Source organism: Marmota marmota, unplaced genomic scaffold (assembly GCF_001458135.2).
Source record: "Marmota marmota marmota unplaced genomic scaffold, marMar, whole genome shotgun sequence".
Classification (NCBI taxonomy): Eukaryota; Metazoa; Chordata; class Mammalia; order Rodentia; family Sciuridae; genus Marmota; species Marmota marmota.
Genome location: NW_026000026.1, coordinates 21,434,883 through 21,456,246, shown reverse-complemented (window position 1 = coordinate 21,456,246; position 21,364 = coordinate 21,434,883). Strand labels below are relative to the sequence as shown.

At 48.4% G+C, this 21,364-nt stretch overlaps 1 protein-coding gene across 1 annotated transcript in view; it reads right to left on the bottom strand.

The window, feature by feature from the left end:
* Soga1 (suppressor of glucose, autophagy associated 1) overlaps positions 1 to 21,364 on the bottom strand; it is a 69,044-nt gene that overhangs the window by 26,725 nt on the left and 20,955 nt on the right. Inside the window, 5 exon segments of the mRNA XM_015480957.2 lie at positions 63 to 188; positions 2,386 to 2,523; positions 4,461 to 5,642; positions 6,469 to 6,531; positions 17,651 to 17,809. Coding sequence (XP_015336443.1) covers positions 63 to 188; positions 2,386 to 2,523; positions 4,461 to 5,642; positions 6,469 to 6,531; positions 17,651 to 17,809 — 1,668 coding nt within the window.

Sequence of the window (21,364 nt, the reverse complement as noted above, 5' to 3'; positions counted from 1 at the left end):
CCCCTCGGCCTTCAGTGCTGGGAGCAGATGGAGTAGGTGCAGGAAGACCGGGCACCGCCCACCTGGACCATTTTCTGGTTGAAGCTGTCAGCCTCCTCCTTCCGTAGCTGCCGCTCCTGGGAGAGCTGCTCCTGCAAGCCCCGGAGGCTGTCATGGGCCTCGGCCAGCACCAGCTGCAGCTCCTTGATCTAGGATGGGGATGGGACATGGATGAGGAGGGAGAGGACACAGGCTGTGGTCACAGATTAAAGTGGCTGGGGAGCAACCGTAAGCAGGACCTGAATGGTCCTAAAGTACGGATCAAGCACAAGGGCTGTCCCTACTTCAGTGGGCTATCGAGGCAATTAAATGAAACAGTGCAAAGCAAATCTAGTTACCATTAGTTTTAACTTGATACATTTTTACTCTGAAATTTATTTGAAAAAAATAATATATTATGAAAGTTAAGTTTGATTCACGAAGATGTTCACTGTCTCAATGTTTCTTTCTTATTTATTTTTGAGATAGGGTTTCACTCTTGCCCAGGTTGGCCTTAAACTCCTGGGCTCAAGGGATTCTTCTGTCTCAGATTCCCAAGTAGCTGGGACTACACACCACTGTACCCAGCTAGCTCATTGTTTATAATTGCAAAAGTTTAGAAATGACTTAAATCATAAATGCTGGGGATTAAAATGTGTTTAATGGGTATATGTGTGTGTATGTGTGTGTGTGTATGTATATATATACACATACACATACACACTTTTCTTTATTATATGTATTTTATTATGTTGTAATAGATAGGTACACACACTCTAAAAGTAAATGGTGGCTCACTACATGATTTTGTAATCCTGACTTTTCTTCTTTATATCTTTATGCATTGCTGCTCAGAGATTTTGTTGTAGTTATTTGTTATTTACAACAACTATGCAATAAGATCTTAAGAAAAAGATGAGATTTTTACATTTTGTGGGGAAATGGTATTTAGAAGTCTTTGCAGCTGAACAGGCAAAACTAGTCTTTTCTTTTAGAAGTCCAGATGGTGAGTAGAAGGGAACACAAGGGGGGAATTTCTGGGGGTGGGTCATGCTCTGTTTATTGATCCTGGTGCTGATTACACAGGAGCGGTCAGTTTGTGGAAATTATGTAAGCTTTTAATATGCGTACTTCTCTCTTCCACCCTCCCTCCCTCCCTCCCCCTCCCCCCCGGCCTCTTCCTTCCTTCCTTGCAGTGCTGAAAATTAAATCCAGGGCCTTGTGCATGTGAGGCAAGTACTCAACCACGGAGCTACACTCCAACACTCATTTTCTCCCCCTTTTTGCTAGGTTATTAGGAAGACCACATCACGAAAAGAGTTTGCTCCTTAGCTTCAAGGGAGCTTCTTCTGTACAGTTGCAGGCAAGCCTTCCTGGACCACAAAGCTGTCTTCCCAAGGATGCTCACAAAAAAGCATGCTCAGGCTGTGCTACACTCCTGAGCATGTGCTAAGTCTCCATGTGCAATAGTCCCAGGGATTCCCAGCCCAGCCCACATGACCTTCTCCTACTTTAGGTTCATTAACAAATGCTGAAGAGGCTTATGCGTAGGATGAGGAGGGGACTCAGGAACACCCAGAGTTCCTCAAGAATCAGAGAATCCTAGCAATTCTTTTTCTTTTTTTTTTTTTTAATAATATTTTTTAATTGTAGATGGACATCATTTATTTATTTATCTTTATGTGGTGCTGAGGATTGAACCCAGGGCCTCACACATACTAGGCAAGTGTCCTGCCACTGAGCCACAGCCACAGCCCCGACTTAGCAATTCTAACCCTCCTGTGTTAGAGGTGGGAAAGCTGAGACTGAGGGTGGGAGTGTGTCCAGGGTCACACAGTCACACTGGCAGAACCAAGACTTGCACTCTGGTCCCTGGATCCCAAGCAGTATATCATCATTCTCATGCTTATCCTCACCCAGGCAACGGCCTTAAATTAAGACTTTTCACATATTTAATCCTTTCAACCACCTATGAGGTTTACAGATGACAGCTCACAATCAGGGAGGTGAAGTGACTTATCCAAGATCTCACAGCTGGTACACGGCGGATCCACAATTTGAATCCAGCCGGATGATGGAGATTGTTGCCTCCCAGCTACATAGATTAGTAGTTCCATCAAATGATACAAATTCCCAGTGGAATTTAGAACAGGAAAAAAAATTCTTTAGATGAGCTTTTAAACTTCCTTCGACTAGGCCAAGAAAATGGCCCAAATTTCCTTATTTTCCTTTTGCCCTGGCTGCCAGGAAGTTGGAAATTAAGGGAATGCTCAAAACCCGCTTCTTCACTCTCTGAGAATCTCTGCTTGGGGAGGCCCCAGCCACCTCCTCGCACCCGGCCTCCCGCTCCACTAGGCCTAGACCCACCTCAGAGGCATAGGAATCATTGTCTTCAGCTCTATAAGGCCTGAAGCTCCTGGGATCAGGTTTGGAGTCCAGGTCACCCGTGCGGAAGGCCTCTCGGATCCTGGGCTCCCATTCTGGCAGATCCCTGAAGTCAGACGGCTGCACCAGAGGCACAGGCAGAAGAGAACAAAGACAACCATGGGGAGAGGCCCACGGGGTGCCAGAAACAGCTCCACCCCAGGGCTCTGGGCTCCAGAAGAGGCTATGGCCACCCACAGGAGGGCAGGATCCAGGTATTCACCTTGCCAGCCAGGCCCAGCCGCTGTCACTCAGTGAATGTTTATTAAAAAGATGAATGAGTAGATAAGCGGGAAGTGAAAATACTAATTTGATGGAAGTCTGCTTGGTGCACAAACCTTCTGAAACAGCTCCAACTGTCCTACTACCTGTGTGGTCCCAACTTACTCCTACTTCAAGAAAAACCAAGAGGGAGACTCAACAGGGGGCCATCTGTTTGCCTTAAAAAGCCAGATCAAGCAGATCGACAGGACATGAGTTACAGAAATCATGGCACAGCATCACTGTATGGTTGTTAGAAAGAGCTGAATCTCACTCAGCCAGGCACACCTGTAATCCCAGAGGCTTGGGAGGCTGAGGCAGGAGGATCGCGAGTTCAAAGGCTGGCTTTGAACTCGCAATCTTCCTGCCTCAGCAATGACGAGGTGCTAAGCAACTCCGTGAGACCCTGTCTCTAAATAAAATACAAAAAAGGGATGGGGATATGGCTCAGTGGTCAAGTGCCCCTGAGTTCAATCCCCAGGAACAAAGGAAAAAAAAAAAGATACCAGAAAGAACTGAATCTCTCTGCATGACAAGGAAAGACCCCTACAGGGCTCTCAGGATGTGATCTCACCTCCCAACACCCTCTGCAGTCCAGCCCCATTCCTCTTTGCTCAATTTCTTATACCAGGACATACCAGCTCTGGTTTGAGAAGCCCTGAGGGTCTAGGTCAAGTTCCTAGACCACATACCTTCCCTTCAGGTTCCCCTTCTCAGTTTGTAATTTCACATTCACTGTCTTTCTTTCTTTTCTTTTTCTTCTTTTTTTTTTTTTTTTGTTGTTGTTATTATTGTTTGTTTATTTTTTGTTTTGGAATGCTGGAGTGAACTCAGGGCCTCAAACATGCTAGGAAAGTGTTCTACCACTGAGCCACAACCCCAGCCAAGTGTGGCAGAGGCTACCATACTGGACAGCACCCCTCTGGACCTTTAACAGTGGTCTCAGTAGGAAGTGGGAGGCAGGGGGAAGAGGTTTCCATCTTTTCATCTCTGGTGCTTCTGAAACTCTTTGAATGTTTATGTATTACTTTTGCAATAATGCTTTTTTGTTTGTTTGTTTGGACAAAATGCCCTTGCTATTTTAATTTTTCTAAGTAGTATCTTATGGACATGAAGGCTGGAAGCTAGTCACTGTTAGAAAATTAAGTTTCTTGCCTTTGCATGGGAACTGGTCAAAGATTTAAAAAAATAACAATACTTGGTTTAAAATACAAAATTACTAAAGAAATAAGAAAAGGCAACCAGAAAAAAAAAAGGCCTTAGAATCAATTACTATCCTTAGTAAATGAATGATTTATGTTCTACTCAATCAATGGGCTTATATTTAGTAATAAAAATAAATACAAGTTTCCTCCAAGCAACAATGTGGAGGGAAAGAAGCCAGGCACAGGTGAGTTTGTATTGTGTGATTGAATTTATACACAGTTCAAGGACAGCAGACAAACCTAAATCAAGAGAGGGGTTGGCCTAGTGCCTGGGACTGTAGCTCAGTGGTACAGCACTTGCCTAGTGTGCATGAAGCCCTGGGTTCAATTACCAGTGCCGCACACACACAAAAAGAGCAGGGGCAGTGACTAGAGGGGGTGAGAAGGGGCTACTGGGGAGCTGGTCACACTCAAGAAGGTGATCATATAAGTGTTCACTGTGGAAAGTTCATAAAGATGCTGCGCTTAATTCTGTACCCTTCTCTCGTGTTATGATTCAGTACAAAACTTCTATGAAATAAGAGTGACAGGACCTATGATTGGCCATCTTACCTGAAAGTCCGAGGCAAGGTCTTTGGCCAGAATGATCTCCTTGGAAGGTCCCTGGGAGCCCAGGGTGGGCAGCGGAGAGAAGGGCTCTGGCTGCTCCTTGCCAGAGCCCCCGAGGACGGCGTCTGCCTTCCGCGTGAAGGCGTTGAGCTCCTGCTGCAGCACGCTCAGCCGCACCAGGATGGCGTGCATGAGCTTCGTGTCCCTGGGGCCCTCGCTATTATCCGGGGCCTCGTGCAGCCTGAAGTCAGTACATTCGTTGTCCAGACAGAGCCGAAGGCCCGCAGAGAAGCCATTGGCATCGGCCACCAGGACGTCGATGGCTTTACTGACCAGGACCGCCTGCTCCCTCAGCCCAGGCAGCGCCTCGGCCTCCCGGGCTCTGCAGAGTCGGGCTGCGTGGGGCTCGTGCGCCTCGCCGAGGGGAGCGGGCACACACTGCGCGGAGTCCCCCGCCTCGGCGTCCGTCTCCAGCATGGGCCGCGTGCTCTGGCAGGAGGCGAGATCGCACCGCTGGAGGTTGGAAAGGAGCACGCGGTTCTCATACTGCAGCTTCTTGACCTTGCCGCTGAGCTCGCCGATCTGCAGCTTGGCGGCCGCCAGCTCCTCCTGGGAGGGCTCGCTCAGCACCGAGCAGCTGTCCTCCGACAGCGTCACGTCCAGCTCGTGCTCCGAGCGGTACTTGGCCAGCTCGCTCAGCAGCAGCTTGTTCTGGTCCTCGAGCTCCGCCGAGGAGCGCCGCAACAGCTCCGCCTCCTCCTCCACAAACTGCAGATGTCGCCGCAGCTCTGCCAGGCTCTCCCCGCACTCGCTGCCGCCCAGGGCCGAGAAGGCCAGCCGAGCCTCCGGCCCCCCGCAGCCGCCACTGTGATCCTTCATGTCGTCCATCTCGGCCCGCAGGCCCCGGTTCTCCACCTCCAGCTCCACGATGCGGCGACTCAGCAGGTTGGCCTCCTCCTCCACCAGTTTCAGGTGCACCTTCAACTCGGTCTCCCGCGAGTGCGGAGCATCCGCCAGCTCCTCAGCTGACAGGGCAGCGTCCAGGTCCCCATAAAGGGAGCGGTACTTGAGCAGCTCCTCCTTCATGCTGTCGTTCTCCTTGGCGAGCTTGGTGAGCTTCTTGCACATGAGGGCCGACTCTTCCTTCGCAAAGTGCAGCTGACACTTCAGATCTGCGCTGTCCTCCTGGGACCGGATGGGCACGGGGACAGACATGACCCAGGAAAATTAGTGTTGGCTAATTACTATCCTTAGTAAATGAGTGATTTATATTCTACTCAATCAATGGGCTAGTACCAATTGATTGTACTAGCCACCGCATTTGGGGGAGCACTGAGTATGTGCTGGGAACACGGGAATGGGTCAGACACAGCCTGAGAGAGAAGGAGCTGGGGGGTCAGAGGAAGCAGAGAGGGGACATTGATGTTGCAGTAAGAATGGAGGGAGTCTGGGGGCAAGTGACATTCTGACACCATTCCTACTAGTTTCCCCATGTGTAAAATGGGGCAGTCCCACTCCCCTCCTCCTGCAGCCGTGGAGAGGATTAAATGATAATATGTGACCCTGGCAATCCAGTACCACTAGCAGCTAACAGAATTCTTTCTGTGCCTGGCCTGCACAACAAAGAGCACTTTAAGTCATACAACTAACCCACAGATAGGGACAGATGAGAAAATGGAGGCCAGAAAGTTGAAGCAATCACCCTGACAACATGGGAATCAAGTGGCAGAGTCAAGGTTGAAGGCCTTTGGTTCTGGACCTTTGGATCTGGTCACTGCACTCACTATTGGGTGACTCAGTCTGCTGGGCCTGGGGGAGTCTGAGCATGTAAGAACCATGGGTTTGGAGTGTGGTCTTGGGAAGTAAGGTGGGCCGTGAGGCCAAGAAAGCAAACAAAGGTAGCTCGGGGTAGAAGGTGGAGAGGGCTGGGCACCTCAGAGACTCCCCAGGCCTCTTCAGTTAGGCTCACACCTTCAGACTACAACCTGCCTGTGGGGGCTGCCGGCAGTACCTGAGCCGAAGGCTTCTTGTCTGTCTTCCCCAAGGAGCGGGTTCCTCTTTTCTTCAAGGAATGCTGGAAAGAGAGAAAAAGTAAGAATTAACACCCCCCATGGGTGATGTACATCCAAAGAGCAGTCACAAGGCCAGGGGTCACTTTAAGGGCCTTACCCTAGCCCAGTCACATCCAGGCCTTGACCTGCACCTGCTGCTGAGCCAGAGGGGTCCTCAAGACCATCCAGTAGGCTATAAATGACAGATAGACCAGATATATTCAAGGAGATGACTCTGAACACACTTGCCAGGGCTCCCTCCCCTCTGCCACCCCCACATTGTGATCCAGTTAGCCTGGCCCAAGACCTGGAAATCTGAATTTCTGTTCTTGTCTTTCGCTCATTCATCAGCTATTTCCTAAGTCCCTGTTGTATGCCAGGCCCAGTTAGAAGCACCTACCATGTGCCAGACACAATTAGGTGTAGAGGACACAGCAGTGAACGAGACAGATAAGGTACAGGGAAGATGCTGTGGTGGCCTGCCCAGACCCTCCACTTTAGGACAGAGACATTCATTCCCCCAGATAAGACATCTAAGTTGATGGTCCCTACCGGCAACGACTACTGAGAGCCACCTTGTCCAAGGTCATGTGCCCTCCCTAGCTGAAGCCCACATCCAAAGACTGGTCCATGCCCCTTGCCTCAACTCCAAAGGACCATGCAACCTCCAGAGCGTCCCATGGGGCGGGCTGAGGCTGTGAGTCAACTTCTACCTCTGCCTCACTCCTGCTGGTATAGCCAAGGATTCGTCCCTAAACCTCTGCATGCCCATCTCCACCCCACAGGGAATCCCATCTTCATGGAACTGACATCTTGTGGGAGTTTGAATTCAGAATGAATACTAATAAATTAAATGAATATGGGTGAAAAATTAAAAATTACAAAGCAGACTTAGAAATGATCATGAGAGATTGATAATAAGGATTCAAAACTCCAAGAGCATTTTTTGGGGGGAAAATTGGTATACTTGCCTATACAAGCAAAGTAAGCAAAGTGAAATATAAATGACCAACTGAAAATAAAGATTTGCAGTTGACAACACCAATAAAGGGCTGATATCCTAAATATGAGTTCCATAAACAGTGAACAAAAGACCAACAAACCAGGCTGGGGATATAGCTCAGTTGGTAGAGTGCTTGCCTCACATGCACAAGGCCCTGGGTTCAATCCCCAGCATCACAAAAAGAAAAGAAAAAGACCAAGAAACCTACAGGAAAATGGGTTGGACATATGAGCAAGGGCTCACAGGAAAAGAAAAACAAATGGATGTCAACCATGTGAAAATGCTCATCCCCATCCATGATGGAGAAATGCAAATAAAAACCACATAAGGTGCATTTCTCACCTATCAGACTGGCCAAAATCCAGACCACCTGAGAATACATTTCTATTGGTGAGGCTGCGATGAAAAGAAATGCTCATCTATTGCTGGCAAGAATGCACAGGACACAAGCTCTATCGAGCAGAATTTGAGGAAATGCTACGATCCTCATTACTGAAGTTCCTCACTGTTTAAAAAAAGCCATTCAATGAGATGCATGCTTCCACTGAACACTTCCTCCCAAGAGAAGTGTTTGAAACCACACTTCAGTTGTTTTGGACTTTTCCAGCCCGGCTGGTATACTGGGTTTCTGAAAATGCTCCCAGGTGATTTGGATACATGCACACCCTCACCTCTCACACCTCATCTCTGAATATGAGAGTCACTGGGCTAACCCAAAACTAGTATACTTGACTATACCCCATTTTACTGAAAGCGAGACGGGGCAGGGACTTGTCCCAGGTCTCACAGCAAATCCATATCCAACCAGGGATCAATTCTTGGCATAGCTCTTGATCAATTTCCAAAGAGAAAACGTGCCTTTAATGAGGGCCAGAGTGGCGCTAACACAGTGGCTGGGGACACATCAGGACTATCTACGGGACTTACAGACAAATACTGATGCCCTAGATGCCACCCCCAAAGATTCTGATAAAATTGATCTGGGGTTAAGTCTCAGGCATATTTAAAAGTTGTTTTAAATAACTTTCCAGGTGATTCTTAAGTGCAGGAGGTGCAGGGAGAGGAGCTCTGGAGAGGCTGTTAAGTCTACCTTAAAACCCATCAGATCCTAGAGACCCTTTGGAATGCAAATGAGGCAGGAAGTCAGAGGCTGATCTACAGATGCAGACTGGTACCAAGAGCAGGGGCCAGCGTGAGAAGAGTTGGCCTGGGCCTTTCAGAAAGGAGAAAAAGAGGGGTCGGGGTTGGCGGTCACACAAAAAAAAAAATCCTTCCACAAGAGCCAGGGTACCAGGTTATGGGGTCCTAGAGAGGTTCCTCAGAGGGAGACCTGTACAGCATGGGAGGGTGGGGGTTCTGGGTCAGACCTTAGCCATCTAGATCTAATCCAGTCATCCAAGCTGCTGGAGGGCTGTGGCCTCAGCTGGGAGCTGTTCTGGGAGTCCCACACACTGGAGGAACCCTGTCCTCTCCCTGAAACTCCATTTTCTCATCTATAAAACTGAGCCATGGGTTAGGTGACCACAGCTCACTCAAGCCCTCAAACTCCCGAAGAAAGGAAGAAAAGTGACAGGGAAGTGAGTCGGGGGTTTCCAACCCCACCAGCGGTCCCAGGCATCATACATACATCAGTGAGATAATGTAAAACCATTAAAAAGGACTGAGGGTATTGGGCATGGTGGCACACATCTTTGATCCCAGCTATTTGAGAAGTTGAGGAAGGATAATCACAATGTAACGAGACAATTTATCGAGAATTTGTTTGTTTGTTTGGTAGTGGGGATTGAGCCCAGGACACTATACCACTGAGCTACATCCCCAGTTTTTTGTTTTCGTTTTTATTTTGAGACAGGGTCTCCCTAAATTGCCAGACAGGCCTTGAACTTAGAATCCTCCTGCCTCAGCTTCCCAAGTTGCTGGGATTTTAGGCGTGTGCCACTGTGCCCAGAAAGACCCTGTCTTAAAATAAAACATTAAAAGGTCTGGAGATGTAGCTCAGTGGTAAAGCACCCCTGGATTCAATCACTAGTACCAAAAAAATAAGTAAATATTTTTTTTTAAACTATGTGTATGGGTATTAGTGTATGCCTAGAGAGACGGTCTGAAGAGTATACAGCAGGCTGTTAACAGAGAGAATACAGGCACCTTGTACTTTTCCCCTCCACCATTTTCTGGTGGGGGAGGATGGAGAACAGTCTTCTGGATTTTTTTTCCTTTAAAAAAAATATGTTATTTTTAACAAAATCGATTAATATACAAAAATATATCACTGTAAGAAATGTATGCCAAGCAGATAAAGCCACAGCGCCCCTTTTCATACCCCCCAGCATGCCCCCGCTCCCTGAGGGCCCCTGCTGGCTGGTCTTGGGGAGCTCCTTTGAGACCTTTGGCTCTGTGTTTAAAGCACTAAAATAGATGGTGCTGTTTTAGACTTTCTTTCTTTCCTATGTTTATTTGATTCTGTGATCTTTGCTTTTTATAATAAGCACATAGGCAGAACAAAACCCCAAAACACCCAGCATTAAAAAAAAAGTTCATATCCATGCTACATGATGCTGTATGTTACAGAAAGTATATGCAATATAATCCCATCTTTATTTAAAAAACAAAACAAAAGAGAAATATGCATTGTCTGAATAGAGAGAAAGAGCTAGAAAGATACTAAGCAAACTGCTAATCCCGGGTTTAGCTGAGGAGTGGAATGGAGGGAGGCGGTTAGGGAGGGCTTCTTTTTATTTTGTGTATTATTTTATTAGTTCTATCATTTTTGAATAGATGCCACATTCATGGGGCTCAAAATTCAAAGAGTACAAAGAGCAATACAGGGAGCCCAGCCCCCTGTTCTGCCCCCAGGCAGTCAATGTAACCAGAAACTGCTGTAGCTCCCTGAGAGGTATGCCTGGTATGTGTTAATGTGCTTCCTGACCCGCTGTGCTCCACTGAATTTATATTACTTTTATATAAATAAAAGTATTTTATACATACATATACATTAAGATACGTGAGAATGTATACATAGAAAAACTTATTGGAAGTATATGTGTCTCCCACCCAAATAGAAATGCCCTCTGGATATTGGCTGATGGGTGAATTTTTTTGTCCTATGGCTTATTATATTTTCTAATCTTTGTCTGTTAAGTGCACAGCACTACCAGTGGGGGAAAGGGAAATGTTATAACGTGTTTTTTAAGTGTACTTTGCCCAAGAAATTATTGAACCTCTTTCCAGCAGGCAAAGAAAGGTCCAGGCTTGAACCTGTCCAGAAAGGAGGGAGGAGGCTCAACAGCTGCCATCTCAGGACTAGAGGGGCTCCTGTTTGGAACCCACCTCTCCACCCAACCACGCCACTTGGGCTCCCACACTGCCCTGCGGCTCCGCAGGGAAAACAAGGCAGGCTCAGAGCACACCAAGACCTCCCTCCCCACTGAGGGCAGCAGCTGGCCAGGCACTGGGGGCTGTGCGCCCCTCATGGGAGCCAGGGTCTGTCAGAGCCCCTTTGTGGAGCCCCTGGTGGTGGAACCAGTCCTGCCCAAGAGGCAGATGTTCTGGCCCTGGGCCCTTGGAGGCGGGACAGGACACAAAGGGATTGCAGCCGCAAAGCCCAGGAAAGACACAGCCTGAGGGCACACTCTCTGGCCTGGCAGGCAACAGGCCCTCATCCATGAGCAACTCACAAGGCCGCCTCAGAGCAGCCAGGGTGGCGCCTCCAAGCATCCCTGACCACTCCTAGTAGGAGCCTGAGCTCCTGTCCCCAGGAGTCCCCTTGCAGGCCAGCACAGGGAGCTAACTGAGTGCAGCCCTGGAGGGACCTCTGCTCCAGCTTCCACGCTGCCAAGACTCAAAAGGAAAATCTTCCAAGGGACAGGGTGGAGCACTGCCACCCAAGGGACAGGGTGGAGCACTGCCATCCAAGGGACAGAGTGGAGCCCTGCCACCCAAGGGACAAAGTGGAGCACTGCTACCCAAGGGACAGAGTGTAGCGCAGCCAAGACAGCTGGACAGATGTTCACCAGACATGGGGAGGGGGATGTTCAGAAAGGTCTCCCTGAAAACAGACTTCTGTGTGCACAAAATTTGCTCCAGAGGGACCTGGGGTGGGGAGTTTACCTCAAAGGCTGAGGCATTTTTCTCCAGAATGGTGGAAACAGCCAGGCAGACAGGCTGTGTGGGCCCTGTTAGTGGACAATCATTAGGGGAGAAAACAGAGGTTTAGATCGGAGCCCCAAATCCAGTACCAGCGGGGCAGATAGTGACAACTGCAGGTGATGGTTTGCAGTGTAGCTGCTCTACCGTGGCACCTGGAGCCCCACCGGGAAAGCTCTCCAGAGAGGCAGTGGAAATGTAGGAAATGTATTGATTCAACTAAGGCAAAGGGGTCTCAGGTCCAGAATCAGCACAGTGCTTGCGATGGTGCCGATAATAATGCAGACTTAACAGATTCCACTGTGTGCTAAGCACTTTACCAGCCCATCTCATTTCATCCTCACAAACACCTCTGAGAGTAAGGATTCATGTTCCCATTTTAAAAATAAACAAATTGAGGACCGGGCATTTATGCGATCTGCCCAAGGTTACAGTTAATCGTAATAAGTGGCAAAGCCAGGATGCAAGCCCAGGCCTGTGTGGTTCCAAGTCCAGGTTTGCCCTGCAGCACACTGCCCAGGCTAGATTGCCTCAGATAGCAGCAGAATCAAGATTCAAACACAAGCAATCTGACGCCATGGTCAGCGCTCTTCCTACCCTATCAGGTGGGAAATCCACAAGAGGAATCTGTGCCAGAGATTTTTAAAGGTTCTGGAAACATAAGTGCATCCTGGGAAAGCCACTGGAGGGGGCTCAGGAGGCATGGGGCATCACCCGAGGAGTCAGTGTGGATTTGGGAGACATACAGGTGGGGGGTTCAAATCCCATCTCTGACTTTCCCCAATCCCATCCAAATACAGCAACTGGACTCCTAGGTATGTACCCAAGAGAATTCAAAAAACATATTTCTAGACACTGGAACATGAATGTTCACACTAGCATTATTTATAATAGCCAAAAAGTGGAAACAATCCAAATGTCCACAAATGATAAATGAACAAATATAATGCTGTCTAGCCATATAATGGATTATTAATCAGCCATAAACAAGAATGATGTCCTGAATCAGGCTTCAACATGGATGGCTAAACCTTGGAAGCCTTATGCTAAGTAAAAGACGCCTGTCACCAAAGATCACATACTGCATGATTCCATTTGAATGAAATGTCCAGAATGGGCAGATCCAGAGGGACAGAAAGTGGATTAGCTGTTGCCAGGGGCCAGAGGGAAGAGCCGGAGTGACTGCTAACAGGTATGGGGCTGTTTTGGAGGGTAATGGAAACCTTCTGGAACTAGGTCATCGTACAATATCGTGAACACATTAAAATGGTGAACTGTATGGTCTGTGGATTAAATCACAACTTAAAAATCGTCAAGAAAAGAGAAGTGCCTATAAAATCGGACAATGCCCTGGGGCTGCGTGGGGAGTGGGGGTGTTAAACGCCGAAGACTCACGTTGGATGCTGGGAGCGGTGCCTGGTACGGGAAGCGCTCAGACACAGCAGCTATGGTCTAACAAATGGCGTCAACACTGATCCTGGCTTTCTGCCTTCGACACAGGGAGGGGGAGTGATACTGAGGCTGCTGTTAAGACTCTTGAGCAGCAGCCCAGCTGGGCCACAGTGCCACCGCAGAGCACAGGGAAGGCATGCCACCCTCCCTTCTCTCTCTCCAAGAGCTGTCTCCATGGCAACTGCATCGGCTCAGGCCAGGGGCTCCCCATTCCCAGTCGGGTGACAGCAGCGCCTCAGCAACCTGTCAGGATAGCAAAGGCAGATCTCCATGAGGGGACCACAGCTCCCGCAGAACTGCTAAGGGACCCTCGTCGCCATAGAAACCATGTCAGGAAGGAGAGGGAGGAGGGAGAGGACAAACAGCAAATAAACACAGGCTCCTGCCTCCTGCAGGCGATGCTGAGACACCACGGGCACATGCTGACGTCTGCCCGAGGCAGAGAACAGTGTTTCCTCAGCCCCTCCTCCGGGCCAGGCTCCATACAGGGCTCTTTATGTTCACAATTTTTAATTCAAATTTCACAAATAATACCCAAGCACATCTGTTCCTCTCTTTCTTCTTCTTTTGTTTGAAACGAGGTTTTGCTATGTGGCCCAGGCTGACCTGCAACTCCTGGTCCCAAGTTATCCTCCTGCCTCAGCGTCCCTTGTACCTGAGACTGCACCTGGCCTAAGTACATCCTTATTATTAAACAAAACAAAACAAAAACCTAACGTGGGCTGGGGTCGCAGCTCAGTGGCTCAGTTTGATCTTCAGCACCCAAAACCCAAACTGTAGAATTAATAGAATAAGCTGGGCACACCTGTGATGCCAGCAGCTTGGGAGATGGGAGCAGGAGAAGAGGGTTCAAATTAATAAAATAGAAAAGGGCTGGAAATGGAGCTTAGTGCCCTGGGTTCAATCCCCAGTACCACCCAAAAAATAAAAATAAAAACAAAATAACAGGATAAAAAGCAGAAGTCAGGTTATCTCTCCTGCGCCCTCCATTTCTCCCTCCTCAGACAAGCCGGTCTTCCTTCCTCCAGACTTTGGCTACACATTCCTACGTAGGTAGGCACGTAGGCTTCAGAACTACTCTGGTGTGTATGGCTTTCCAAAATAACTAGTAGGATCACACAAAATATGCAGTTCTACAACTTTCATTTCCTGCTAATAATATCTCTTGGAGATCTTTCTATATCAGTGTGTGTGTGTGTGTGTGTGTGTGTGTGTATATATATATATATATACACTTTCTTTTTTATTTTACTGTGGTCAAGGATACATAATACAAAATTTATTATCTTAACCATTTTTTAGTTGTAGATGGACACAATACCTTTTTTTAAATATTTATTTTTTAGTTACAGTTGGACATAATACCTTTATTTTATTTATTTATTTATGTGGTGCTGAGGATCGAACCCAGGACCTCACACATGCTAGGCGAATGCTCTACCGCTGAGCCATAACCCCAGCCCCTACAATACCTTTATTTTTACTTAATTGTTTTTATGCAGTGCTGAGGATCGAACCGAGTGCCTCACGCATGTGAAGCAAGTGCTCTGCCACTGAGCTACAATCCCAGCCCTGAACCATTTTTTTATTTGTGGTAAAATATACATAAATGAAATTTACCATTTAAAAAAAAAATTAAAAATGGTAAATTTCATTTCAAAAAAAGGCCTTTTTTATACTGGGAAATCAAACCCAGGGCCTTGTACATTCTAAGCACATACTTAACACTGAGTTGTACTCCTTGGCGTAACCCTTTTTAAAAAATCTTAATAAGGGGCTGGGGCTGTGGCTCAGTGGTAGAATGCTCGCCTAGCATGCACAAGGCACCGGGTTCAATCCTCAGCATCACATAAATGTAAAATAAAGACACTGTATCCACCTAAAGCTTAAGAATAAATATTTTTTTTTAATCTTAATAACTACACACTTGACCATTTTTAAGTACACAGCTCAGTAGTATTAAGTACATTCCTAAATGCAACCATAATCACTATCCATCTCCAAAACCTTTGCATTATCCCAAACTGCACTGTACCCATTAAATAATAATTCCTCACCTGCCCCCCAGGCCTTGGTAACCTCTATTTACTTTCCATCTCTATGAGTTGGACTACTCAAGGGATCTCGTATAAGTTGAACCATACTATATGTGTTCTTTTATGTCTAGCTTTATTTCACCTAGCATGACGTTTTCAAGGCTTATCCATGTTGTACCACGTGTCAGTACTTCACTTATTCTTTTTTTTTCCTTTTAGTTGTAGATGGACACAATTATCTTTATTTGTTTATTTATTTTTATGTGGTGCTGAGGATCAAACCAAGGGCCTCACACCTGCAAGGCAAGCGCTCTACCACTGAGCTACAGCCACAGACCCACTCTTTCTTTTTTTCAGTTTTTGGTGGACACAACATCTTTGTTTGTATGTGGTGCTGAGGATCGAACCTGGGCCGCACGCACGCCAGGCGAGCGCGCTACCGCTTGAGCCACATCCCCAGCCCCCTCTTTCTTTTTTTTTTAACCAAATATATATTTAGTTGTTGATGGACCTTATTTTATTCATTTATTTATTGGTGCTGAGGATCGAACCCAGGGCCTCATATAAGCTAGGCAAGTGCTCTACCACTGAGCCCCAGCCCCATTCATTCTTCAGGTTGAACAATATTCACTATCTATCAACACACATACACACACACACACACACACACACACACACACACAGAGTTTGCTTATTCATTCGTCTGTTAGTGGGCATTTGGGCTGCATGAGTCTTTTGGCTATTACAAATAATGCTATTATGAACGTGGGATATAAATATCTATTCAAATCCCTGCTTTTAACTCTTTGGTGTACATCCCAGCATTGGAATCACTGGATCATACAATAATTCTACATTTAATTTTCCAAGGCTCTGCCACATTACCTTCTTCTGTGTTACTCAATCTGGGTTTTTTGGGTGCTAGGGATTGAATCCAGGTTCTCACACATGCTAAGTACATCGAGGGCGCATGCCTGTAGACTTAGCTACTCAGCAGGCTGAAGGAGGAGGACCATTTGAGCCAGGAGTTCAAGGCCAGCCTGGGCAACAATAAGAGTGCCTATCTAAAAAAAAAAAGCTTAATAACTATACACTTTACCAGTACCCTCTGGTTACTCAATCTTATTAATGATCCAAAACAAAACAACCTCACAGACTGGGTACTATTATCAACCTGATATTCAAAGGAAGTAAAGGACTTGGAGGGGAAGTAGCTTCTGGTTCGCAGCATGTCTCTGCTAAGGAAAGGCTGAGTGAACTCTGCAAGCAGGTCCTCTGTGGGCCTCAGTTTCCTTACTTGCACAACAGGAACAGACTGAGTTCTAAGGTGTTTTGTGAAACTGTCTCTCTCCCCTTTTCACCATCAAGGCGGCAGTAACCAGTGTGAGGATGTTGCCCAGCACCATGGGCCAGGCTATGGAGCGCAGGAGGCTGCAGGAAGGGAGAAGCCTCTCTCTCCCCAGCCCTGATAGCAAATGCCTCCTCTCCACACAGAGAAGGCACTAGAGCATCACACCACTGTAAAGGCAGCTGAAGGACTGTTCTGTCCTCAGGTTTGCGTCAATCAGTCCTGGACGGCTGGCATGCTCCGCTCTGGGGAAGCAGGCATGCAGAGCCTACCTGCCCCGGAAGAACGTGCGAGTCTAGGATACCTCCTTGGCAGCCAACCAGCTGAGGCCCAACTGAACATCTGGGACACAGGCCACCCTGGACGCTGAGCACAGGCCCCTGGAACCAGGATGACTCCTGTCTGAGGGTTCCCCAGGCTGATGGTTTCTTAATGGCGTTCTGCAGAGCCCCCCTGGGCCCTCCCTGCCAGACCTTGAGGACGCCCCTCTCTCAGGAGCTGCTTGCTCATCCTTAAAATGGATCACAACCTTGTTGGTCCTTTACAAAAATGTTGAGATAAACTGTCTGGCATGATGCCTAACACACAGCAGGAGAGGGTCTACCAGGAGGAGGGCCTGCCATGGGCAAAGTTGGAGAGGATGGTACCTAGGATCACATTCAGGAAGCATCTAGTACCCAAAGATAGCGGCCCAAGTCCCAGGCCCAGCACCTACCCCACATCAAACGGCAGCAGCCGGCAGTCCCTAAAAGATCTCCACACCAGCTAACCCAGTTGGCTCACAATGATGAGGGCACCACTGCCCCATTTCACAGATGAGGACACTGAGGCACAAAGCCCAGGTCCCACGCTGGGCATGGTAGCATGTGCTTCCCACGAACCCTACCGGAGGCAGTGGGGTGACCATCTCTCATGTTGTCCTGGGAACTCCTTGAGGACAGAACAGGGTATGTATCTTGTTTACTGTTGTATCATTGGGGTCTAATGCACAGTGCACACAGTAGGTGCTAAGAAAATGCATTCTGGAGGGATGAATGAACAAGCAACCCAGCTAGGGAGGCCGATCCATGCCCGTTTCCCACAATCAGAGAGACACCAGCTAGGTGGGCTGCATGTGCCCGCTGGCCCAGTCAGCACAGCCCTGAGGCAGCACAACTCACCTCTCTGGGTCGCTCCAGCTCCGTCTGCAGCACCTGCTTGGCCAGCTCGGTCTCGATGAGCCGCTGCCGGAGCTCCTCGTTCTCCTCCTCCAGCCGTGCTCGCTTCTTCTCCACCACCTCGAGCTCCTTGTGCAGCCGCATGGAGATGTCCTTAGAGACCTGGTCCGGGGGTGAGGAGAAGGGTGTGAGCTGGCTCCTGCCCCACACCACTGACAGCTGCAGGCATGTCCCCGTCTCATCAGTCCCACTTAGCAGATGAGGAAACTGAGGCACCAAGAGGTCAAAAAATTCACCAGGTGTTCTGCATCCAGGAGGCAACAGACTCAAACCTCAAAACCAGATGCCCCCTGCTCCCAATGTGCTGTCCCCAAAGCTGCAACAGTCCCATCTGTTCTTAGGAATGCCTTTCCACTTATGTGGGGGCTTTTTATGCTTCTCAGAACCTCACCAAGCCACCCCTGGCCCGTCCTCTCAAGGGCCTATGGTGGAGCCCAAGCTTATCTTCAGCAGGGAGTAAGCCAGAGTGGAAGCCCAGAGCAAGGTGAGCGACGTGTGGTCCTGGGCAAGGCATTTCCCATCACGGAGACTCAGTCTCCTGCACTATAAATTGGGTACAGCCATAACAGGACCAACCTCATGAGCCCGACAGGAGGAGCATATCAGCCACTGCACACGAAGGCTCAGCCCAGGGCTGCCACAGTGAGCGCTGGGTGAGTCGTGCCTGCTGTTCTGAGAAGCTAATGTCCAGAGAGAGGCATGACTTATTGGAGGTCACCGTGACCCCGAGGCCTGTATCCAACTGTCTAGGATACAGAACAAGCCCGAAATGACAAAGGCTAGGCAGAAGTCCAAGTCATCCCTACACAAGGAGCTGAAAGAGCTGCAGTCTCCCACCCCGGCTCCAGGACTCTGCAAGCAATAGCACCCTGTTTCCTAAAAGATGTTCTCTGTCCTGTCCCCTCCACTGGCTGAATGCGGGAGGGCAGGGAAGGAGGCCTGGGGGGAATGAGAGTCTTTTGAGCTGGTAAAGTGCATCTCGACTCCATTCCCAGGTGGGCTGGGCACTCCTTTAGTCAAACACCTACTGGGTGCCAGACTCATTCTCCTCCACCCCAGTCCTGTTGCCATGTTACAGATGAGGAAACTGAAGCTCAGAGTGGAAGTGGCTTGCTCATGGTTCCACGCAGCAGGTGTGGGCCGAGCTGAGCTGGGAGTCTGTTTTGCCTCCGTGCATTGTTAGACAGAGGAGCCAGTGCAGCCAGGGCTCCGCCGGGGATATGAAGGCTTTGCCAGCAGGACCTACTCATGGGGCCAAGAGCCCAGCACCCTATGCCCGCCAGTATCGGAAGTGACCATGACGCCTCTTCCCTGCCGGAAGGGAAGGGGGCCCTCCCTGGCTTCACCCTCTGCCTGGGCCCAAGCCCAGCTCAGCACAGACCCCTTGGCAATGTGCAGGGCAGGCCAGGAAAAACAACAGCCAGAAAGGAAACTGGCACCCCCCCTCCCTCCACTGCCCACTGTCCCCTCTGCCCCTGAAGATCTCCAAGGAAAGGCAGACACTGGCCCTGCGCCTCCCCTACTGACTCTCTGGGTCACCAAACTGCTTGTTCCTGAAACGGGATGAACAATCGGCCCCTCAATATCAGAACAGGACTTTGCAGAGGGGAAAACTAGACCAGAGCCTGCCTCCACACTCTCTGGCCATGTCACCCAGGACAGTTGCTTAACAGCCAAAATCTTGAGTTTGGTCAGCAGTAAAAGGGGTTTGAAATAGTCACCTCATGAGAAATTAATGACGTAAGGCTTGAGTGGTGGCTGGCACATAGGAGGTGCTCAAATAGTTTTTATATTTTATTATTTTTCAACAATTTAGTGCATTTCAAAGATGTGTTTATTTAGCAGTTCCATGAACTTGGTTGACCCATCTTTAAATTGTTTTTAAGAATTATGTAGCCAGGTATGGAGCTACATAATCCCAGCTCCTTGGGAGGCTGAGACAGGAGGATTCAAGTTTGAGGCCAGCCTAGGTAGCTTAGTGAGACTCTGTCTTAAAATAAAATCTGAAAAAATGGGCTGGGGATGTAGCTCAAAAGTAGAGAGAGCTGGGAAAGGTGGCACACACCTGTAACCCAGAGGCTCAGGAGGCTGAGGCAGGAAGATCGAAAGTTTGAGGCCAGCCTCAGCAACTTAGCAAGACTCAGTCTCTAAAAAGTGCTGGGGATTTGGCTCAGTGGTAAGTATCCCTGGGTTTAATCCTGGTTACAAAGAAAAAAAAAAGAGAATAGAGAGAGCCACCCTGGGTCCAATCCCTTATACTACAAAAAAAAAAAAAAAAAAAGGAATGTCAACAAAAACAAAACAGCTACACAGAGCTGTCGAATGACTACATGTTCAAGGTGACATGATACAAAGATTTTTTTTGGAAAATTTTTGTAGTTACAACCACAGATGAACAAAATACCTTTATTTTATTTATTTATTTTTGTGTGGCGCTAAGGATCGAACTTGTTGCCTCACATATGCTAGGCAAGTGCTCTGCCACTGAGCTACAGCCCCAGTCCCAATACAAAGATTTTGGATGCTTTACCAAGATGACTGTTTTGCATTGTTTATCCACCTTGACCAAACTCTAGGGTTTTGGCTGGACATGTTCAGCCCCAAGGCTTCTGGCTATAATCCCCATTCTGGCACTCGGGTCCTCCAGGAAGCCTCTGTCCTGAAGGCTGCTCCATCCACGTTCATCAGCACTGGGGCAGGAGGGGTGGGGCACACAGATGGAGGTCCCAGACCCTGCCTAGACATACACATCTGTGTCCCAGGGTCAGCACAGGGTCTGGCACACACCAAGTGGCTAATAAGTACTTGATGGATGAACAAACAAATCCCAGGCTCCAACAAGCAGAAAGAGAGGGAGACAAGGAATGAATGACTGAATGTACACTAGGAGCGGCACCTGCCCTGGGAGGTCCCCACCCTCAAGGCTGCTATGTCAATAAAGCCCACTCCAGGTAGCTGCAGGAGTCCAACAGGGAAAAAAAGCCCATAATCCACCAATGGGACCAAAGCGTCTGTGTGACGTCAATGGGCACAAAGAGCATTGCTGCTCACATGCTAAGGTCCTATGGCCCGGGTGTGTGTGTCCCTCCCGTCGTGATCCCCAGTGGTCATACACAGACACTTTTTTTTTTCCTTTTTGGTGTGGTACTAGAGAAGAAACCTAGAGCTTTGCACATGCCAAGCAAAGTGCTTTACCACTGAGCTACATCCCCAGGCCAATGTGAGCCCTCCCCCCAAAAGTTTGGCACGTTCTTTTAACCCCCTTCTGAGTCTCAGAAAGGAAAGGTCATTTGCCCAAGGTCACAGAGTCAGGAATCTACCAGACCAATATAGGAAATTGAACTCAGGTGGGTCAATTCTAAAGTCTTGCTCTCAATCCGGTCTTGATATGGGGGAAAGCTTGAAGACATATTGCATTACTAGCCACAATAAAGTTTTAGCAGGGGACGGCTGTGCCCGCCCGTGATTCCAGCATCTGGGGAGGCTGAGGCAGGAGGCTCACAGTTCAAAGCCAGCTTCAGCAATTTAGCAAGCGCCTAAGCAACTCAGAGAGACCCTGTCTCTAAATAAAATATAAAAAAATGGCTGAAGGATGTAGTCCAGTGGTTAAGCGCCCCTGGGTTCAATCCCCGATATCAAAAAAAAAAAAAAAAAGTT